This window comes from Vipera ursinii (genome assembly GCF_947247035.1).
Source record: "Vipera ursinii genome assembly, chromosome: 13".
Taxonomy (NCBI): Eukaryota; Metazoa; Chordata; class Lepidosauria; order Squamata; family Viperidae; genus Vipera; species Vipera ursinii.
The window spans coordinates 10,249,940-10,269,867 of NC_139526.1; the positions used below are offsets into that span (position 1 = coordinate 10,249,940).

General features: G+C 48.7%; 1 protein-coding gene across 2 annotated transcripts; it reads left to right on the forward strand.

Annotated features, from left to right (window-relative positions):
- Nucleotides 1-77: 77 nt before the first annotated feature.
- Nucleotides 78-16,594, forward strand: STUB1 (STIP1 homology and U-box containing protein 1). 2 transcript variants are annotated; one of them, XM_083372941.1, is made up of 7 exons: nt 78-376; nt 8,026-8,224; nt 11,979-12,144; nt 13,082-13,172; nt 14,236-14,292; nt 14,846-14,962; nt 15,624-16,594. In XM_083372941.1, the coding sequence occupies exons 1-7, from the start codon at nt 182-184 to the stop codon at nt 15,747-15,749; spliced, it is 951 nt and encodes a 316-aa protein (XP_083229067.1). In that variant the 5' UTR covers nt 78-181; the 3' UTR covers nt 15,750-16,594. The 2 variants fall into 2 exon arrangements, with proteins under 2 accessions (XP_083229067.1, XP_083229068.1); XM_083372942.1 differs by lacking the exon at nt 78-376 and adding an exon at nt 1,547-1,565.
- The last annotated feature ends 3,334 nt before the right edge of the window (nt 16,595-19,928 follow it).

Genomic DNA, 19,928 nt, shown 5'->3' on the forward strand with positions numbered 1-19,928 from the left:
GCTCCTCCTCCGGCGGCTGCTGCTGCTGCTCCGGGGCCGCTGCGGGCGGGCGCTGCTGCTGGCGGGCGAGCGGGGCCCGGGCCGGGCTGTGGCGGTGCGTCGGGGCCGGGGCGAGCGGGGCCCGCCGGGCTCCTCCGGGGCCGGCGGCGGCGGCTGCTTCTGCCTGGGCGGCGCGGGCGGCATGAAGGGGAAGGAGGAGAAGGAGAAGGAGGGCGGCGCGGGGCTGCCCGGCGGCGGCGGCGGGGAGGCGGGCGGCGGCGGCGGCGGCGGCAGCCCGGAGAAGACCCGCAGCGCGCAGGAGTACAAGGAGCAGGGCAACCGGCTCTTCGTCAGCCGCAAGTACCCCGAAGCGGCCGCCTGCTACGGACGCGCCATCGTGAGTCGTCGTCGGGCCCGGGTGGGGAAGGGCGAGGGGGTCTCTGGGCCCGGGCAGAGCGCGGCGGAGGCTGCGGAGGGGGCGGCCCGCGGGAAGGAGAGAGGGCCTCTGAGCACGGGCCGAGGGGAGGTTGCGGGGGAGGAGGAAGCCGAGGACAGGCCGGGTTTCTTAGGGTGCGACGGAAGGGGGTTGCGGAGGGGTGGGAAGGGGGCCTCTGAGCATAGGCAGAGGGCGCTGGGGGTTGGAGCGTTTGGGTTCTGGGATGAGAGGGGGAGAAATGAAGATGTTGCCCCGGTTAAAGTGCATCACACACCCCCTCCCCATAAAACGAGGGCAGGGCTAAAAATGCCTCGGGTGTGGTGTTGGTGTGCGTGCGTAAGTGCATGTAAGGGAAGAGGGTGCCTCTGAGGGCAAGCAGAATGCCACCCCTCCTTATTTTGCAGGTCAGTGACATCTCCGTGTTGCCGCTTTCTGCACAGACAGAAGGCAAGGGGAAGTGGGGCTGAGTTTTCCTCTGCCCAGCAAAGAGGGAGAGGGGTCCTCTGAGCACAAGCAGAGGGCGCTGGGGGTTGGAGCGTTTGGGTTCTGGGATGAGAGGGGGAGAAATGAAGATCTTGCCCCGGTTAAAGTGCATCACCCCCCCTCCCCATAAAAAGAGGGCAGGGCTAAAAATGCCTCCGGTGTGGTGTTGGTGTTGGTGTGCCGTGCGTAAGTGCATATAAGGGAAGAGGGTGCCTCTGAGGGCAAGCAGAATGCCACCCCTCCTTATTTTACAGGTCAGTGACATCTCCGCGTTGCCGCTTTCTGCACAGACAGAAGGCAAGGGGAAGTGGGCTTGAGTTTTCCTCTGCCCAGCAAAGAGGGAGAGGGGTCCTCTGAGCACATGCAGAGTGCGTGCCTTCCTAAGCTGGATGGGTCGAAGAGGGCCCGGGATGCTTGGACCTTGAGTGTTGATCAGCAGAGCGCGTGCCGACTTTGACCCCAGGCTTGAGAAATGAGGTGGCAGCCGGGAGAGGATGAGATTAATGAGTCTGCTGCAGTCACCTGCCAGGAAGGGGAGGCATCTGAGCACGCACAGAGAGCTGGCAGCTGTGGGTTGGGAAAGGCAAAGGAAAGACTCACCCGGGCAAGACCTATCTTGAACCTCGGACCGATGGGCTGGGACTGGTTGATGCAGGGCTTGATTAAGGTGAGTGTGGGGTCTGGGGTGGGCAGGGGGCTTGAGAAGGTTGTGGGGTTAGAGCAGTGTTTGTCAACCTTGGGAACGTGAAGAGGTGTGGACTTCAACTCCCAGAGTTCCCCAGCCGGCTGGCTGGGGAACTCTGGGAGTTGAAGTCCACACCTCTTCACGTTCCCAAGGTTGACAAACACTGTGTTAAAGTGTGTGTGTGAATGGGGTCCCGGGCTCTGGGAACAAAAAGAATTGGGGTCTAAGCGGAACAAAGAGCTGGAAGGAAGAAGCAAGCTCAATTCTGGTCTTCCCTTTTCAAAAATGTGCATCTAGGGATGTGCGCGCACAATGTTGTGGTTGAGCTTGGATGATATGCTGAACCGGCTCTGTTACAAACCTGACGGTTGTGGGCAAACACACCACCGATGTTCCCCTTGGATAGATTGGTGACTTCACAGGGAGCGTGTACACGTGTCTGGGAGCTGAAGGCTCCCCAAATGGGTTACTGTATAGTAAGGGACGTGGTGGCTCAGTGGGTTGGGACGCTGAGCTTGTCAATCAGAAGGTCGGCAGTTTGGCGGGTGGAATCCCGAGTGCCGCGTAGCAGAGTGAGCGCCTGTTACTCGTACCAGCTTCTGCCAACCTAGCAGTTCGAAAGCTCGTAAAAATGCAAGTAGAAAAATAGGGACCACCATGGTGGGAAGGTAACAGCATTCCGTGCGCCTTTGGCGTCTAGTCATGCCGGCCACATGACCACGGAGACGTCCTCGGACAAGCGCTGGCTCTTCGGCTTTGAAACGGAGATGAGCACCGGCCCCTAGAGTTGGAAACGACTAGCACGCATGTGAGGGGGAACCTTTACCTTTTATAGTAACACAGGTGGTCCTCGACTTTACAGCCACAATTTCCATTGCTAAGCAAGGCGGTTATTAAGCGAGCTTGATTTTGTAAACTTTTTTTTTTTTGCCGCGGTCGTTAAGCAGCTTCCCTAATCCTAACCCTCATTGTTTGTCAGAAGGCAGCTGGGAAGGTTGCAAATATAATAAATTTAAACACAATAAAAAAACAAAAACAAAGCAACACAAATCTCATAAAAAATGAAACGATCACCGTGCGATCCCAGGGATGCTGCAACCTGCCCGTTATCAAGCACCCCAAATTTTGATAAATGTTGTGACTGTCGGGATGCTGCGACGGTTGTAAATACGTGGATCGATCCTAAGACACTTTTTCCCCCCAGTGTTGTGACTTTGAACAGTTGCTAAATGAAGGGTAAGTCAAGGATAACCTATAGCAAAACTAGATTAAGTGTCTTGTGTGAGTACAAAATACTGTGGTGGAGTTTCTTTGGGTGTCCCTAACCCAAAGAGGTTCTGGTTGATGGCCACCAGGTCAGGGGTTCATCCAGTGGTTGGATTCAGCTGGTTCGCACCACTTCGGCAGAATCGGTAGCTAATTTTTTGTTGCCCCAGGCCCAGAATGGACTTCTGTAAGCGGCATCCACACAGAGAACTGGTTTGAATCCCACCACTGGGTTCATCCTACTAGGAAATGCTAGGGGATCTAGGTATGTTTAGCCCAGAGGTCGGCAACCTTGGCTCTTTTATGACTCGTGGACTTCAACTCCCAGAATTCCTGAGCCAGCATGGGGAATTATAGCCCCTTTATGACTTGTGGACTTCAACTCCCAGAATTCCTGAGCCAGCCACGCTGAGGGGAAAGGGAGAGGTTTCCAAGCTGAGCCATGTTGGCTCAGGAATTCTGGGAGTTGAAGTCCACAAGTCATGAGGGGGGCCATAGTTCCCCCATGATGGCTCAGGAATTCTGGGAGTTGACGTCCACGAGTCATAAAAGAGCCAAGGTTGCCTACCCCTGTCCTAGGAGAATTAGATAGGTTTAGCCTAACGAAGAAAAGGCTCAGGGATAAGTTGATAGCCGCCTTCCAATACTTGAGGGGCTGACACAAGAAGGAGGAGGAAGTAGATTTACTCTGCATAGCACTTGACTTGTCCATAGTAGGACAAGAAGCAAAGAATGGGAGAGACTGGACAACCGTTTGACCGGGATGATATAAAGCAGGGGTCTTCAAACTTGGCTGCTTGAAGACTTGTGGACTTCAACTCCCAAGTTCACAAGTCTTCAAGCGGCCAAGTTTGAAGACCCCTGATATAAGCTCTCCTACCTTGAGCAGGAGGTTGGACTAGAAGACCTTTGGAGGTCCCTTTCAGCCCTAGGATTCTACAGCTTCTGTGAGATTTCACCCTGGCACAGGTCCTTGCAGTGGTTGGCTTAAGCAGGCTTTCTCAGACAAACCTGGTCCACTAGATAGCTTAAAATCAGTAACCAGGTTCACATTGCAAAGAAGTGATTGACACTTTGCTTTACCCCAGGGGTCTTCCAACCTGGCAACTTTATGCTGGCTGAGGAATTCTGGGAGTTGAAGGCCACAAGTTGCTAAGTTTGGAGAGCCTTGGGGTTTTTTTTAGCCTGTTATGGAAGCCTGCCCATGTGATCTCTACAACAGCCCTGTGAGGTGGGCCAGTTGGAAGGGGGAAGTGACTTGGTTAAAGTCAAATTAAAATTGGGATCCAGACCACCCCCAGGCTCCTGGTGAAGGAGGCTTCATCGCATCAGACCTGTGACAAATAACAGGTCTGGGATATCCGGGCAGCAGATGGGGTGTGATTCATTTTCTGTGGGGCAAATTATGCTCCTTCCGATGCGTCTTCCAAAGCCGTGCGCGCAAATTCCTCAAGGCAGAATGTACGGAGGCGAAGCTGGCTACATCCTGTAAGGAGGAGGAGGAGGAGGCATCACGCCCACTTCCCGGCACATCTGGGATGGATGGAAAACTTTGCAGCTGGAGCATCTTCCAGGAAAGGAATGGGATCTGGTGAAGTTTAGATCTGGAAGCGACACAGAACCTCCAGATTCAGGAGCAAGGTACCTGATTTCTTATCTTCATCGGATTCCAAAGCCGCCCAACTCTGAAGAGACTCCAGATACTTCACAAGTTGAAGAAACGACATTATGGGTAGTTCTCAGCTTATAACAACAGTTCGTTTGGTGATCGTTCAAAGTTATAACGGCACTGGGAAAGTGACTTACGACTGGACTTCACACTTACCACTGCTGTGGCATCTCTGTGGTCATGGGATCAAATTTTAGGTGCTTTGCAACTGACTGATATTCATGACGGTTGCAGCGTCCCGAAGTTATATATGATCCCCTTTTTGCGACCTTGTGACAAGCAAAGTCCATGGGGAAGCCAGATTCACTTAACAACCGCAGTGATTCTCCTTAACAACTGTGGCAAGAAAAGTTGTAAAATGGGGTAAGATTCACTTAACAAATGCCTCGCTTACAAAAACAAATAAGGATAGAATAGGTGCTGGAAGGGACCTTGGAGGTCTTCTAGTCCAGCCCCCTGCTCAAGCAGGAGAACCTATGGCATCTCAGACAAGTAGTGACTGTCTAGCCCAGGGGTAGGCAACCTCGGCTCTTTTATGACTCATGGACTTCAACTCCCAGAATTCCTGAGTCAGCTATACTGACTCAGGAATTCTGGGAGTTGAAGTCCATGAGTCATAAAAGAGCCGAGGTTGCCTACCCCTGGTCTAGCCTCTTCTTAAAGACCTCCGGTGATGGGGCGCCCACGATTTCTGGAGGCAACTTCTGTTCCCCTGGTTAATTGTCCTCACTGTCAGGAAGTTTCTCCTTGAATTCCAGGCTGCATCATGGTCGTAAGTCGAGGATCCCCTGTATATAAAAAGAAACATCCGAGAGACCTTATCCCACCACATCGCAACCTCTTAAGGGGGTTTCAAGAGTAATGGGGACGTTTGCCTTTTATTTGATCTGTTCCTTGAGGGCGACTCTACTTTTCTAAGAACCAAGGCTGAGTTTACAGTCTTGCTTTTTAAACTCTGGAGAGCTCCCCGGAGTCCTAAAAGATAAACAGACGTTTTAGCAACAGCATGGAAAAAGCTGGCCTGTTTCAAAGGATTAACAGTAAAAGATGGTGGGTGGGTGTGGGTGGGTGGGTGCGTTTTTGTAGGACAAACTCTTTGAAACAATTGGAAAACAATAGTGCTGGCTGCTTAGGGATGCTTTTCCTGGTTTTATTTTGCAGTTTTTTATTCTTTTGGCTGAAGAACAGGGATGTGCCCGTCCTGGATCCGTCGGGTCCCATTTGCGAGGATAAGAACAGCTAGATGCACACTATAGGTAGTCCTCGATTTACAGTAGTTCCATTTAGTGACCATTTGAAGTTACAACGGCACTAGCTTGTCAGAAGGTTGCAAAAAGGGGGGTCCCATGATCCGGGGACACAGCAACCATCGCAAATCTGAGTCAGTTGCCAAGTGTCTGAATTCTGATCGCGTGATCCCGGGGGATGCTGCAACGGTGGGAAGTGTAAAAAAACTCTCCTACGTCATTTTGGTGCCGTTGTAACTTTGAATGGTCACTAAATGAGCTGTGGTTAAGTCAAGGACTAGTTGTATATTAGTAGTTACGCGTTGGAGTTTTACAACGTACAGCTTTGCAGTCTATGGATGGAAATTATTTGGGGCAAAAATCTTGCCTCAAAAAAAAATCTTGCCTTTAACGCTTAGCGTACTTCAGTGGCCTTGCACATATTATGAAAGAGAGTTGATTTCTCCAAAGAGGGGAAGAGGTCCTTGAAAAACCTAGATTTTATTTTGAAAGACGCTCTGCCATTTCAAGTTGGTTACCATCACTCTTAAGGAGTTGATAGAAAATCCTGGTTACCCAGAAACCTATTTTCTGAAATGTTTGCTGGATCCTCGAAAAGAAACAGGCTGATGATGATCTTCACTGCCCTTGTTTTGATTTGGAAGTATTTCTAATCTGCTCTCTCCTTCCTTGCTATTGCAAAATACCCTTTTAATTCTTGAATTCTCCTGGAGCTTTTCCATCCCTGCCGTTGTGGTAGTAGATTTGCAAGAAATCACAGTTTTTAGGAGCTCCCGATGCTTAAAAAAAAAGTTTTGTTTTGTTTTGAACCAGGAATATTTTGGAAAATTCCAGTTTGGATCGAAGTTAGCTCCTTTCCAGTGGCTGCAGCTGTGTGTGACTTAATTGCATTTACCTGAAAGAATAATGCTGTTTCCATTCTTTTTTTCAGCAAATAGAGAGATTTCGGTTGTTGTCGTTGTTGAGGCATAAGGGGAAAATAAGTCTGGCACTTTGAACAGCTTTAGTAATGGTGTCAACCAGCATCTCCTTTGGATGAATTCGGGGTCCTTTCTTGATGGGGCCGTTTTAAAGCTGAGGGGCCCCTCAAATTTGCAGAATGCCGTTGGAAGTGAAGAAGCATAAGAGGAGGAGCGTTTGATTTATTTTGCAAAACGATGCACGATTAATACAGTCACTCCTCAACGTATTCAGGATTTCTCCTACCACAGTTCCAGGGCAGATCAACTCCAGAATCCTGCAGTTGACGTTTTAGGGGAGGCATCCAAGATTTCAGGGAACCGAGGCTTTACTTGCCCCCCCCCAAAAGCCCCGAAGAGGTTAAACCAAAGTCTCCCTCTGTCATCTAGCTAAGATGCCATCTTGATTTAGAGACCCAAAGCAGATTGTCGGACTGAGACGATTTGGGTAAAATAAAGGTAGCATTTTCGTCCAATTATCCTGAATCTGCAAGGTCCTTGGTGGTCTGTGAGCTTGGTTGTTTTCTTGCAGACATTTCATTACCCAACTAGGCAATCGTATCTTTGCTAGAAGGGAGAGGGGTTTAATGGACTGGAGGAGGAGGAGGAGGAGGAGGAAAAAGAAGGGAAAAGAGAGAAGGAGGAGGACTGTGGGGTCCTTGGTGTTCTCTGAGCTTGGTTGTTTTCTTGCAGACCTTTCATTACCCAAGTAGGTAACGTCATCAGTGCTAGAAGGGAGTGGGCTTTGTGGAGTGGGAGAGGAGGAGGAGGACTGTGGGGTCCTTGGTGCTCTCTGAGCTTGGTAGTCTTCTTGCAGATGTTCCATTACCAAACTAGGTAACACCATCAGTGCTAGAAGGGAGTGGTGTTTGTGGAGAGGAGGAGGAGGAGGAGGAGGAGGAGGAGGAGGAGAAGAGGGGTCCTTGGTGCTGTCTGAGCTTGGTTGTTTTCTTGCAGACATTTCATTACCCAACTAGGCAACGATATCAGTGCTAGAAGGGAGTGGCATTGGCAGACTGGAGGAGGAGGAGAATGAGAAAAGCAGGAGGAGGATTGTGGGGTCCTTGTTCCTCTCTGACCTTGGCGGTTTTCTTGCAGACGTTTCATTACCCAACTAGGTAACAACATCAGTGTTAGAAGGGAGTGGGGATTTGCTCCCATTTTATATACAAGTGGCTTGCAAGAAAACCGCCAAACTCGGGGAGAACCGAGCGCTCCACAGCTCAGCCCTGAGCTAGATCTTTTTCCGTCCGTCTCCTGAATCTCCTGCTATCCAGCTTTCCTGCGTTCTCCCCTTGCAGAATCGCAATCCCTTGGTCGCCGTCTACTACACCAACCGCGCCTTATGTTACCTAAAGATGCAACAGCACGACAAGGCCCTGTCCGACTGCAAGCATGCCTTGGAACTGGACGGCCAATCAGTGAAGGCACATTTCTTCTTGGGACAATGCCAGCTGGAGATGGAGAATTACGACGAGGCTATTGCTAACCTTCAAAGAGGTGAGACGTGGGAGGGGGGAGATCTTTGGGTACTGTCTGTCTCAAGCGTGGCAACTTTAAGATGGGTGGACTTCAACTCCCAGAATTCCCCAGCCAGCCCAAGAGACATAAAAGTTGCCAGACTCGAGAAACTTTGCTCTAAATTATATTCGTCAACTCCGCCGGAAAGATCTTTTTCATCTTATAAGCCTGGTCTCTGAACTGTAATGGTCGCTCTTCTGCTTTGTAGCATGAGAAGGAAGAGATATAATATCAGCGGTGGGATTCAGCCGGTTCGGCAAAACCGGTAGCTCATTTTTTTTGTTGCCCCAGGCCCAGAATGGACTTCCGGAAGCGGCATCCACCCAGAGAACCGGTTGTTCCCCGATTTGAATCCCACTACTGGTTTGATATGATCTTAAATATTAGGAAAATGTCGTAGGACTAGAGTCTGAATGAAATGTTAGGTAGAAGAGAATATTTGTAGCTCAGGGTTGAGTCCTTGATGCTTCTCTGAGCTTGGCGGTTTTGTTGCAGACGTTTCATTAGCTGCCTAGGTAACATCATCAATGCTAAGAAGGAGTGGGGGGTTTGAGGACGAGGACGAGGAGGACTATGGAGTCCTTGGTGCTCCCTGAGCTGGGTTTTTCTTCCATACGTTCCATTACCAAACTGGGTACCACTTTTACTGATTAACTGATCGATAGATTTTGATTGATTTGTGTACGGCCCATCTTCTCCAGAGGTGATCCATCCTCAGCGCTATTAGAGAGTGGAGTTGGCTCCCATTTCATGTGCCAGTGGCTTGCTTGAAATTCTGGGGAAAGAAAAATTGCATGGGGGAAAAAAATTCTATATCAAGCGATTAAAGGGTTTGAAAAAAGTGTAGAATTAAAACACAGGACCCAAAACAAATAATCAAAGCTCACTACAGTATTTATCATTAACAGGGTCCACTAGAGGGGGTCTCCCCCCCAAAAAAATAATAATGGGAGAAACACCCCTAAAAGACAAAAAAGACGCATTCATACGAGAAAGTGATGGCCGCGTACATATTTATAAGTCGTAATAGTCCTCAAGTTACTTCCTGCCTTTCTATTATCTACAGAGGACAATAGTCTTAGCTAAAAGAAATATTTGCATCTTGAGATTGAGAGGTTGGCATGAGAAAGTTCTGATAAAACTTACCACAGTCTGCTGTGAGCTACAAGGTCACATTCCTCAGATATCAGTTTGTCCGTGAGACAGTCCCATTCAACTGAAAACTGATTTTCCTTCCAAAAGTAACATAAAAATGAGAGAAACCTCCCGCTGATTGTAGTCGGAAATAATAAAACAGCGATAGTAAGCGGATATAAGAGCAAATTAGAGCATCCTCAGGGTGCCACCGGTCAGAGAATGTAGATTGGTGGCCCCCAGGGGGAGGTCTTTCTCTGTGGGCGCCCCGGAGCTATGGAACCAGTTACCGGTTGAGCTCCGGACGGCGCCCGATCTTCGCTCCTTTCGCCGCGATCTGAAAACATACCTGTTCGAACAAGCCGGCCTGGCCTGAGGGGGGATTGGTGGGGTTTTTACTATCATTTTATTGGGGTTTTATTAATGTATTTATTGTTTTTTTATGGGCATGTATTTAATTATTTTTTAATTTTTGTAGCTTTGTGTTTTATTCTTGCCCTGTACACCGCCCTGAGTCCTTCGGGAGAAGGGCGGTATAGAAATATTAATAAATTAAATTAAATTAAATTAAATTAAAATATTGGCAGTCCATGAAAGTGAGTCCCGTCCCCTTTAATTACCAGTATATTTCGTATTTCTATTTTATACACTTTCACCCTTTGATTATGTAGAGCAAAATCCAGAGAGGCAGGTTTGCCAAAATAAGATTGTAAACAGCTTTCCTAAGTAATGACGAAACAGGGTCTTCGCCGGGGAGAGGTGAGAAAAATCAAAAAAAGCGAGTTGAAATTGAAATGAGAGACGGTTGGCTGGGGCATTCTGGGAACTGAAGTCCACCCAATTGTAAAATGGTTAAGGTTGGCGGGGGGGAGACACTATCCTAGGGTCCTTGAGTCTAGGTTTCAGTTCAGAAAAAAAATTGCTTATTTGGGACTCCTACTTTTGATTAGAGTGGTTATGTGATAGGGCTGATCCCGGTTATAGATTCTGGCTGATTTGGAAACATGCTTTAAAAGGAGTCAGCAGCCCACAGCCAAGAAGAATGAGCGAGGGATTAGCTTGCATTGTTCGTAACTCCCCTGGACCCCGGAGAACAGTCCACGTTTCTGTTTTGTGCAGCTGCTCAAAAGTACTATTCTCATTAAAGACGTTAAACACACACAAACACACACACACACACACACACACACACACACACACACACACACACACAGAGCACCAGTCTTTATTTGCAGCAATGCCTTTGCCACCCCTCTCTTGGGGTGATTGTGTGTCAGTGCAACAGTTTTGTGAGTTGGCCATTTTGTGAAGGCACCCAACTGGACACCCCCCAAATTCCAAATTAACACTGAGAATTTACTTTTCCTTAAGCTAAGGCAGCTGAGATCTCTCTTAAAGGAAACAGGCTTTCATCCCAGACATTATTTATATGTTTGTTTGTTTATTAAATTGGTTTGCTGCCCATCTCCTTCCTTAACAGAAAGTTAGGTAGGTTTGTATTTTTAAGGGTTAAAATCCCACAATTTTGTGGGGGGGGAGGGGGCAGGCAGGAAAGAGAACAAGGAAGTGTGTGGACCAGAGGCTCACAAGAGACAACTTTAATTTCTAAAGCCAAGTTTCTTTTTTCTATAATTGCCTTCCTAAACGTTACAACTTCATGGTGTATAATTTCAGTAATGTACATACAGGTGGTCCTCGACTTACGACCGTAACTGATCCCAGAATTGCAGGCATAAGTCATGATGGTCATTAAGCAGGTAATTTTGACCATGCCTGAATTTACAAGTTGTTTTGCAACAGTTTTTAAGGAAACGTGTCAGTCTTTAAGGGAAACCGTTGTTCATAAAGACCAGTTTCTGGCAAAAAAACACAAAACCTCTAACCCCATAAATTGTGGTCATGTGACCGTGAGACAATGCAAATGGTCATAAATGTGGGGGGAGGGGTTGCCAAGCACCCCAAATGTGGTCACATGATCTTGGGGGGGGGGAAGCCATTGGAACTTTGAATCCAGGTCATAAGGACCATTTTTGGGGCCCATCATAATTTTGAATGGTTGCTAAGCAAACCATCATAAATGGAGGCTTATCTGTAAAATGGCCCGTCTTTGATGGATTCTAAATTCTCAACCCTGCTTTCATTAAAAAAAAATCCTCCTGATTCCCCTCTCTCAAACCCTGATTCTTGGTTGCTGAAAAGCCCTTTCCAAAGATGGTTTAGAAGACCTCAGAGAACAGTAGACGGAGAGACATTTGAAGGGTGAAATTCGGAACTTGTGTGTTTACGTGTCTGACTCATGTAGCTGTTGCTTCTGGGTTCCTTCTTCTCCACTCTGTTGCTCCAGGATGGGTTGGGTAGTCCTAAGCCCAAGCTGGCTGGGGCCTAGGGGAGCTGTAGTCCACCTCTGGGTCATGCCAGACTGGGGAGGGCAGCTTAAACCGAAAGGAACCTGCGTCTGTCGAGCTGGGATTGGAAACTAGCTGAATGTGGGAAGAATAGGCAGTGTGGGTGGTGACGTGCCCAAAGGCAGATTTGGGAGGACTTGTTTTTCTGCTCCTGTTCTCGGCCTCCCGTTGAATTTGTGGCTTTGCATTTTCAGCCCACAACTTAGCCAAAGAGCAGCGGTTGAACTTTGGGGATGACATTCCAAGCGCCCTGCGCATCGCCAAGAAGAAACGGTGGAACAACATTGAGGAGAAGCGGATCAACCAGGAGAACGAGTTGCACGCTTACCTCACCAAGCTCATCATGGCAGAGAAGGAGAGGTGGGGGCGGGGGAGGGGAGAGAATCGGTGGGCGAGGATAGAAAGACTCCTGGAGAGGATCCAGTTATGGGTGGGAGAGGATCCGCTGACCAGCGATCCTTTGGGCCCATCCTTTTTCTTTCGGTCCACCCATCTCACAAGATTTGTAGGAGAAGAGTAGGCAGAGCTGGGAGATGGAGATAAGTGAGTCATCAGCCTAGAATTGTTACGTTGTCACAAACAGTCTAGGTCTGGCTCCTTTTGAATTCTGTTGACTCTATCTGGGACCAATTTAGTACTAAATTTTAGTCGACCAGATTCTGGTCTATAAGTTTGAGCGATAACTCTTTTAACTGCATCTGTTCCTGTTCCTTTGTGCCGGACAAGGTTGTTTCGAAAAACAGGAAGGAGGGATGCTATGATAGGCCATAGCATTATGGGAATGCTGCAACGGTTGTTAAGTGTAAAAACCTGTCATAAGACGGTCAGTGGAGATTCTCAGTCACCCAGCCATTTCTATAACAACAAATCTATCTAATCAGTAAAACACCAAAATCAAAGTTTCATGTTTTTTCCCCACTTTAAGCACGAAGTCCAGAAGCGGTTTCCAAGTAGAAACAAAAGTGCTTGTGCCTTTTTGTCTTTGGTCAAAGCCATCATTTCCATCCCCATGATGGATGAGTGGCTGCAAAAGTTGATGGAGTTAGCCAAACTCACTTAACGACTGTCTTGCTCAGCACCAGAAATTTTGGGCTCCATTGTGGTGAGAAGTCAAGGACTTGCCTTGTAATGTAGTCTGGCCTTGGAGGCCTTAAGGGAAGCCCTGGGGATGGGAACAACGCTGATCTCCAGAGGAAGTGATGTTCCAGAAGGCGCCATGATAAAAGAGGCTCTCTTCTGGGTGAGCCAGGTGACCCCTCCTCCCCTTACACCTCCCCACACTTTGCTTCTCTTCCAGGGAACTCGACGAATGCCAACGGGCCCAAGAGCAGGAGAACATGGATGAAAACCGGAGCCGGGCACAACTGGCCAACATCAAAGCCAAACACGTGAGGACCCCTTGTTGGCTTTTGCCCTGCCCCTCCATGGGGCCTTTGGGTCAGAAGCAAGCCAAGCTATGGGGCCTCTTCTCCAGTCCCCTGGCGGGGTGGACAGACCGTGTTCCTTGCCCTTGAATGGTCAGCAAAGGGCACCTGTTTGTGTTGAGATTGTCCCTTGGCTGAAGGTAGATTTTACGAGAGGGCATCGGTGTTGACAAGCTGGCTGTCTCTCCTTCCGACGAAGCTAGGCGCAACTCGCAAAAGTTGCTGCCTTTTATGAAAAGGTGTTAGTCGGAAAATGCGCTGGTTTTTCCCTACCACAAACCAGCCTTCCTCTCTTCCTACGTTGGCCTAAGATGGTCTACAGCAATGTTTCTCTACTTTGGCAGGTGGGAGATCCGAGGCTGGCTGGGGAATTCTGGGAGTTAGTCCATGCCTCTTCGAGCTGCCAAGGTTGAGAAACATCAGCCTGTGCTTTGAAGGTGCAATTTGGGATGCGTTTGGTCCAGGGATGTCCTTGGAGAGGGCTTGAAGCAAATATCCACCCACCATTGTGAAAACAGAGGGGAAAAACATTCTTCTAAAGAGGGAGAAAGATGCTTTGGTTGGCTCTTCTCTGACTCCCTGGAGTATCAGAGGGAGTAGAAGAAAACCACAAACACGTTGGCAAGTCTCTGTTGTGATAGCCTATCTCAGTAGAGCCGAGATCTAGTCTTCTTGAGGCCTCTCTTTTCTAATCTGGATAACCTTGAAGGGTTGACAGTTCCAAAACCATGTGCATTCTTCCTCACCTCAATCTCCAAAGATATCTGATCTTTTAGAAACCATTCAACCACACTGTTGTGTAGTTAAAGTACTCTGCTGCTTCTCCAGCTGGCCCTCCAGATACCTTTTGGGTGCTTCCAAGCAGGGGGTCTCTCCCTGCAATGAATATTTGGCCTCCAGCCCAGAGGTAACATGGTTTTCTTCTAGACAGAGCTCCAGGAATCTGTTCATTCCTCTTTGAAATCCATCCAAGACGACTTGCTTTTTTTTTTGATGGTCATGCTAAAGGGTCCAATTTCTCTTTCAGGAAAAATATCTAGCAGACATGGATGAACTCTTCTCCCAGGTGGATGAGAAGCGGAAGGTGAGTTTTATTTATACATGTATTAAATGTATTTGCCATCCATTTCTCCACAAGTCAGGTGTCCCGGGGGTGAGGTGGGATCTGGTATTAGTCTATCAACCATCTCCAGGATGATGCTCCCCCATTGGGGCCTTATTGGATGGATGGGTGGATGGATGGATGGATGATTGGATGGATGGATGATTGGATGGATGGGTGGATAGATGTATGATTGGATGGATGGATGGATGGATGGATGGATCATTAGATGGGTGGATGGATGATTGGATGGATGTGTGGATGGATGATTGGATGGGTGGATGGGTGGATAGATGGATGGATGGATGATTGGATGGGTGGATGAATGATTGGATGGGTGGATGATTGGATGAATGGATGGATTGGATGGATGGGTGGATGGATGGATGGATGAATAGACAGATAGATGGATGGATGGATAAAAATCTTATACTCTAGAGGCATTCTTAGAAAATGAAAATGGCGGAGAACCTGCAATTTAGAAGCTTGATGCTGAGTTGGCAATACAGAGTAATCTTTTCTTCTTTGGGGCCAGAAACGGGACATCCCTGATTACCTGTGTGGGAAAATCAGCTTCGAACTGATGCGCGAGCCTTGCATTACGCCGAGTGGGATCACCTACGACCGGAAGGATATCGAAGAGCACCTCCAGGTAAATGAGGCGGGTTGGCTGCCCTAGAGGCGGAACAGGAATCCCAAGTCACGGAATAATGTCAGGCTGAGCCACAAGGCCGGGAGAATCCCAAATCTGGGCCAAATCCTAGTTCAGAATAAATATGGATCTCTGCTGTTTCCTTGACCTCCGTAGCTTTATTTAAAGGTGAAGACGCCTCCCAGGGTTACCTTATAAATTTTATAAATAAATAAATAACTAAAAAAAACCAGTAAGAAGGTGGTCCTTAAGGATAGACAGCCTTTTTTGATGGTTAAGGCAAGAGGCTGCAGGCTGCAGTGGGTGGACTGAGTGAAGCAAACAATGAAAGATTTGAGGCTTTCTGTGCCTCAGTAGGGTTTTGTTTTGTTTCATTTTTCAAACCAGTTTTCCTAAGCAATTGATTGATCTCACCTGGGTTTAGAGCAGGGATTCTCAGTCCTCGCAATTCCGAGAGGTATGGGCTTCCAACTCCCAGAATCCCCCGGCCAGCGTGACGAGTTGCCTTTAATCGTCTTCTAAACTCCCAATGGAATATTGCTTGTGTTTCCTCCCGGCTTTGATGTGGTTACTGAGGATACTTCTGGCCTGAAAATAATCTTCTCCCTTGGCTCCTGTTCCCCCCACCCTCCCACAATCCCCTCTTCTCCCTCCTCCCTAGCGGGTTGGCCACTTTGACCCTGTGACCCGAAGCCCGCTGACGCAAGACCAGCTGATTCCAAACTTGGCCATGAAAGAGGTGATTGACGCCTTCATATCCGAAAACGGCTGGGTGGAAGATTACTGACCTCCGAAGGATGGGAGGAGAACTCCTGGGGACCTCCAGCTGCCGTGGCAACCAAGAAGGCCCCCTCCAGGCTGCGCCGGACTGCCCGCTGGGCCACCCCCTTGCCTTAGCCTCTCCCCTTTTCCCCTTCTTTGCCCACCTGGATAACCCTAACCCTTCCCTCCTCCGGAAGGCAGCTTTGTGGCTGTGGTGGTCTGAGCCAGATCTCCTTCCGGGCAACAAGGAGAGCTCGGCCTTGATCCAGAGAGGATGGAAGATGTTCCCATCGTAGAAGCTCAAGGATGGGAATTCCTTTTCCCGGGCTCCGTCTGACTTTGGTACCAAACCACACCCCCCCACACACCACGCCTCTATCCAGATGCCTTTGCTCCCTCAGCACGCCTTCCTCCCACGCCATCGGCCCTCGCAAAGGACCTAGCCTGTCCGTGGAGCAAAGTTTGGAATCAGCCCGCCTACCCACCCTCCAGGAGACACACACACACCGGCCGTTGCTTCTTTTCCTGCTCTGTTATCTGTACAGTTTTCCTTCCCGACATCCGTTTTCCTGCCTGTCCAGAAGAGCTGAGGTCTGCTTCTCTGTAAATAAAATGGCCACCGATTTCAGGGTTGGGTCGGGGAGGGGCAAAGAGAGAGGGGTTCTTATTTCAGTTTCTCGAAGTGGACTGGAATTGGCGCTTCATGGGTGAAACGGTCGGCCCACTTTGTGGATAATTGTGTTGAGGGACGGAGAGAGAGCGGAGCCCCGCCGTTCCGTTTCTGGGCAGTTTTGTTTTACCTATTATAGTACTCAAAAGTTTTATGTTTTTGGGTTGGTTTTGAATTAAAATCCCCTCTCCCCAGTTCAATCCTCGCTGCACAGTTTTTTTGCAGTTTTGTTTGCCCCCCCCCCACCCCATGATTGGGAGTTTTCCCTCTCAAGGAAGACAGGTAAGGAAATCAGCCTACGTCCTTTCTAGGTGTTTGTTTTTGTGGGGGGGGGGTTGGAAATCTTTGCAACAGGAGTGATGTTAATTAAGTAAAACACTTGAATGGGAAGGGGCCAGGAAGCCTAACAAAGCAAAGATACAGCGATGAGCTAAAGAACATCCTATTTATTGCGCCTTTCAGCATTGGGCACACCAAAGAGAGTCCTCGACTTTACAACTATTCGTTTAGCCACCGCCCAAAGTTATAACGGTCCTGAAAGAGTGACCTACGACCGCTTGTCACACAACTGTCGCCGCATCCCCATAATCACATGGCTAAACGTGCAGGTGCAACTAGCGCGTGTTTACAACTGGTTGCAGCATCCCGGGGTCACGTGATGGCGATTCGCGACCTTCACCGCCAACATCGTGACAAGCAAAATCAACGGAGGAAGCCAGATGCATTCAACCGCCCTGCGATTTTACTTAGCCTGCAATGATTCACTTAATAATAGCAATGGCACTTAAGACTTACAGATGGCTCCGAGGTCGGGAAAATGAGTACCCGGATTGATGGGGGCAAATATGCTGACTCTGTAAACCGGGCTGTAAAGCACTGTGAAGCGGTGTATAAATCTTAAGTGCTATTGCCATTTGCTGTTCAAAAATTCTTTTGCACCTCTTATTGCTTCCGTTTAACACCCCTGGCAAAATGTTGCAGGACAAAAGGGCTCCCGCTGCAACGTGACACCAGCACCTTATCTGGGACACTCTGTTCCATTTTCCCTCTGCGTCAGGGCCAAGTCCACACAGGCACGACCAAATTAATTTTTTTGCAGAGATGGGACTTTTCCCAGCTCCGCTCATATCCTGCTTTTTGTACGGCATCGCTTGGCTCACCAATTTAAGATTCTCAGAACAGATGAGAGGGAGAAAAAGCGTCAGGAAACTACTGTTCCGCAAGGAGACAACTATAAAACATTTTGAATAAAATACTCAAATTGCAGCTACGTAAGCAAGAAGGGAAGATGCCTGCTTGAAAGCAAAAAAGTTTGTAGTGGCACCTGGGCATCTTCCTGCCTTCTTTGTAGATCTTGTTTTCCTGGTTAACCTATCTGGGCATATCCAAAACGCCTTTCCTTTGCCAGTAAAAGACTAGTTAAAGAGAGTATAATACAGAATAGCAGAGTAGGAAGGGACCTTGGAGGTTTTCCAGTCCATCCCCTTGCTCAAACAGGAGACCCTAGACCAGTGATGGCGAACCTTTTAGAGACCGAGTGCCCAAACTGCAACTCGGAACCCACTTATGTATTGTCGGGTGCCGGGTAGGCGTGGCTGCGGTGGTAACGCCAGACTGGGTGGGACTTAAAAGTTCAATCAATCAATTCCAACTTTGTGAGATCTTTTTTCCCCTGCGGGTTGAAATTGATTGATTGACTGAACCTTTTTTTTTTTTGCACATGGCAGCAGAGGCCTAAAGCGAAAAGGTTGTATAAAACCCAGCTGAAGGCCTAGGACTGGGGTGACGACGACGCACGTGCCCACGGAGAGGGCTCTGCGTGCCACCTGTGGCATGCGTGCCATAGATTCGCCACCACAGCTCTACCTAGACCATTCTGGAAAAATGGCTGTCTGGTCTCTTCTTAAAAACCGCCAGGAATGGAGCAGACACAACTTCCAGAGGCAAGCCATTAGCAGACACTGTGCAGGTTAAGCGTCCAATGCTTACGCTAGGCGACGACGCATGTGCCCACAGAGAGGGCTCTGCGTGCCACCTGTGGCATGTGTGCCATAGGTTCGCCACCACAGCTCTACCTAGACCATTCTGGAAAAATGGCTGTCTGGTCTCTTCTTAAAAACCGCCAGGAATGGAGCAGACACAACTTCCAGAGGCAAGCCATTAGCAGACACTGCAGGTTAAGTGTCCAATGCTTACGCTAACAAACTCTTAATTCTACCCTGTTTACCTCTTTTCTCCTTTACCTTCCCTGGTACCTAGAGGAATTTATCCTGGCTGAAGAATCCACCTTTTTGACCTGTACGTATTCCACAAACAGACAAATACAGAGAATCCAGATGAAAAACTAAGCGTGGAGAGGCCCAGCCTCTCGTGCTGAAATCCACTTTTAGAAACGGATCCTTTATGACCGAATTCCCCAATCTTTCCGCCTTAACGGACTGGCGGGGGTAGTAGAGGGGATGGGTCCATGCCAGTGGCAGGCACGCACATAACGCAGCTCCATTTGCACGAGCAGCGTGGCACACGTCTCCATCATGCGTGTAAATGGAGCGCATGTGCTCACCCACTGCTCATGCAACTCGGGATGTGCCGCCGTGTTCACCCACCACTTCCGCAGCCCGGTTCCGAACTGCTCAAGGCCCGGTATTGAGCTGCAGCCCGGAGGCTGGGGACCCCTACTTTATGATGTCCTAACTGTAGGAAAAACATTCTCAAGTTTCTTAATGTTAACAAGGATTCTGTAGCTGTTTTTCACCAGCAATGGAAAATGTTGGCCCTCAGCTCCATTCTAGATAATGCCCAGATGCTTTGAGTAAAGCTATTTGGGGAACAGGGACAGGAGATGGTGGTCCACCACCCCTTCCAGAAACCCAAAACAAAGTCAAGAGCAGAGGGAGGTGTAGTTTGGCAACATCTGGAGGACCATCATTTAGAAGCTGGTTCTTTTGCGCAGATGGCTGTCAAGACAGATACAGTGAAGGAAAAAGGCACATTGGCTTGGCACGTTCCAGCTTGGCGGGAAATCTTTGAAACCTTCAGGACCCAAACAATATTTTCATCACAACTGTGACCAGCTTTTCTAATGTATTGTGTATCTACAGTGAACTTCTAGAATGTCTAGCTCAGGGGTAGGCAACCTTGGCTCTTTTGTGACTCGTGGACTTCAACTCCCAGAATTCCTGAGCCAGCCATGCTGAGGGGAAAGGGATAGGTTTTCAAGCTGAGCCATGCTGGCTCAGGAATTCTGGGAGTTGAAGTCCATGAGTCATAAAAGAGCCAAGGTTGCCTACCCCTGGTGGCTGAACCTGATTCTGAACAGTTACCCTTGCAAATAGTATTTGGGAACTGCACATCAAGTTGCCTAAGCCAAAGCAAGAAATCTAAAGAGCCAATTTGATCTCATGGTTAAGGCACCAGGCTAGAAGCTGGGAGACAGTGACTTCTAGTCCTGCATTAGGCATGACAAGCCAGCTAGATGACTGAGCCAATCACCAGGAAACTAGGAGTTATAATTCTACCCTAAGCATGAAAGCT

Bases quoted from the DNA above. Each gene is read 5' to 3' on its own strand.
- STUB1 (XM_083372941.1), top strand. From the start codon at position 182: ATGAAGGGGAAGGAGGAGAAGGAGAAGGAGGGCGGCGCGGGGCTGCCC. The intron at 377-8,025 runs GTGAGTCGTCGT...CTCCCCTTGCAG, and splicing joins CCTGCTACGGACGCGCCATC to AATCGCAATCCCTTGGTCGC. The intron at 13,173-14,235 runs GTGAGGACCCCT...TTTCTCTTTCAG, and splicing joins CCAACATCAAAGCCAAACAC to GAAAAATATCTAGCAGACAT.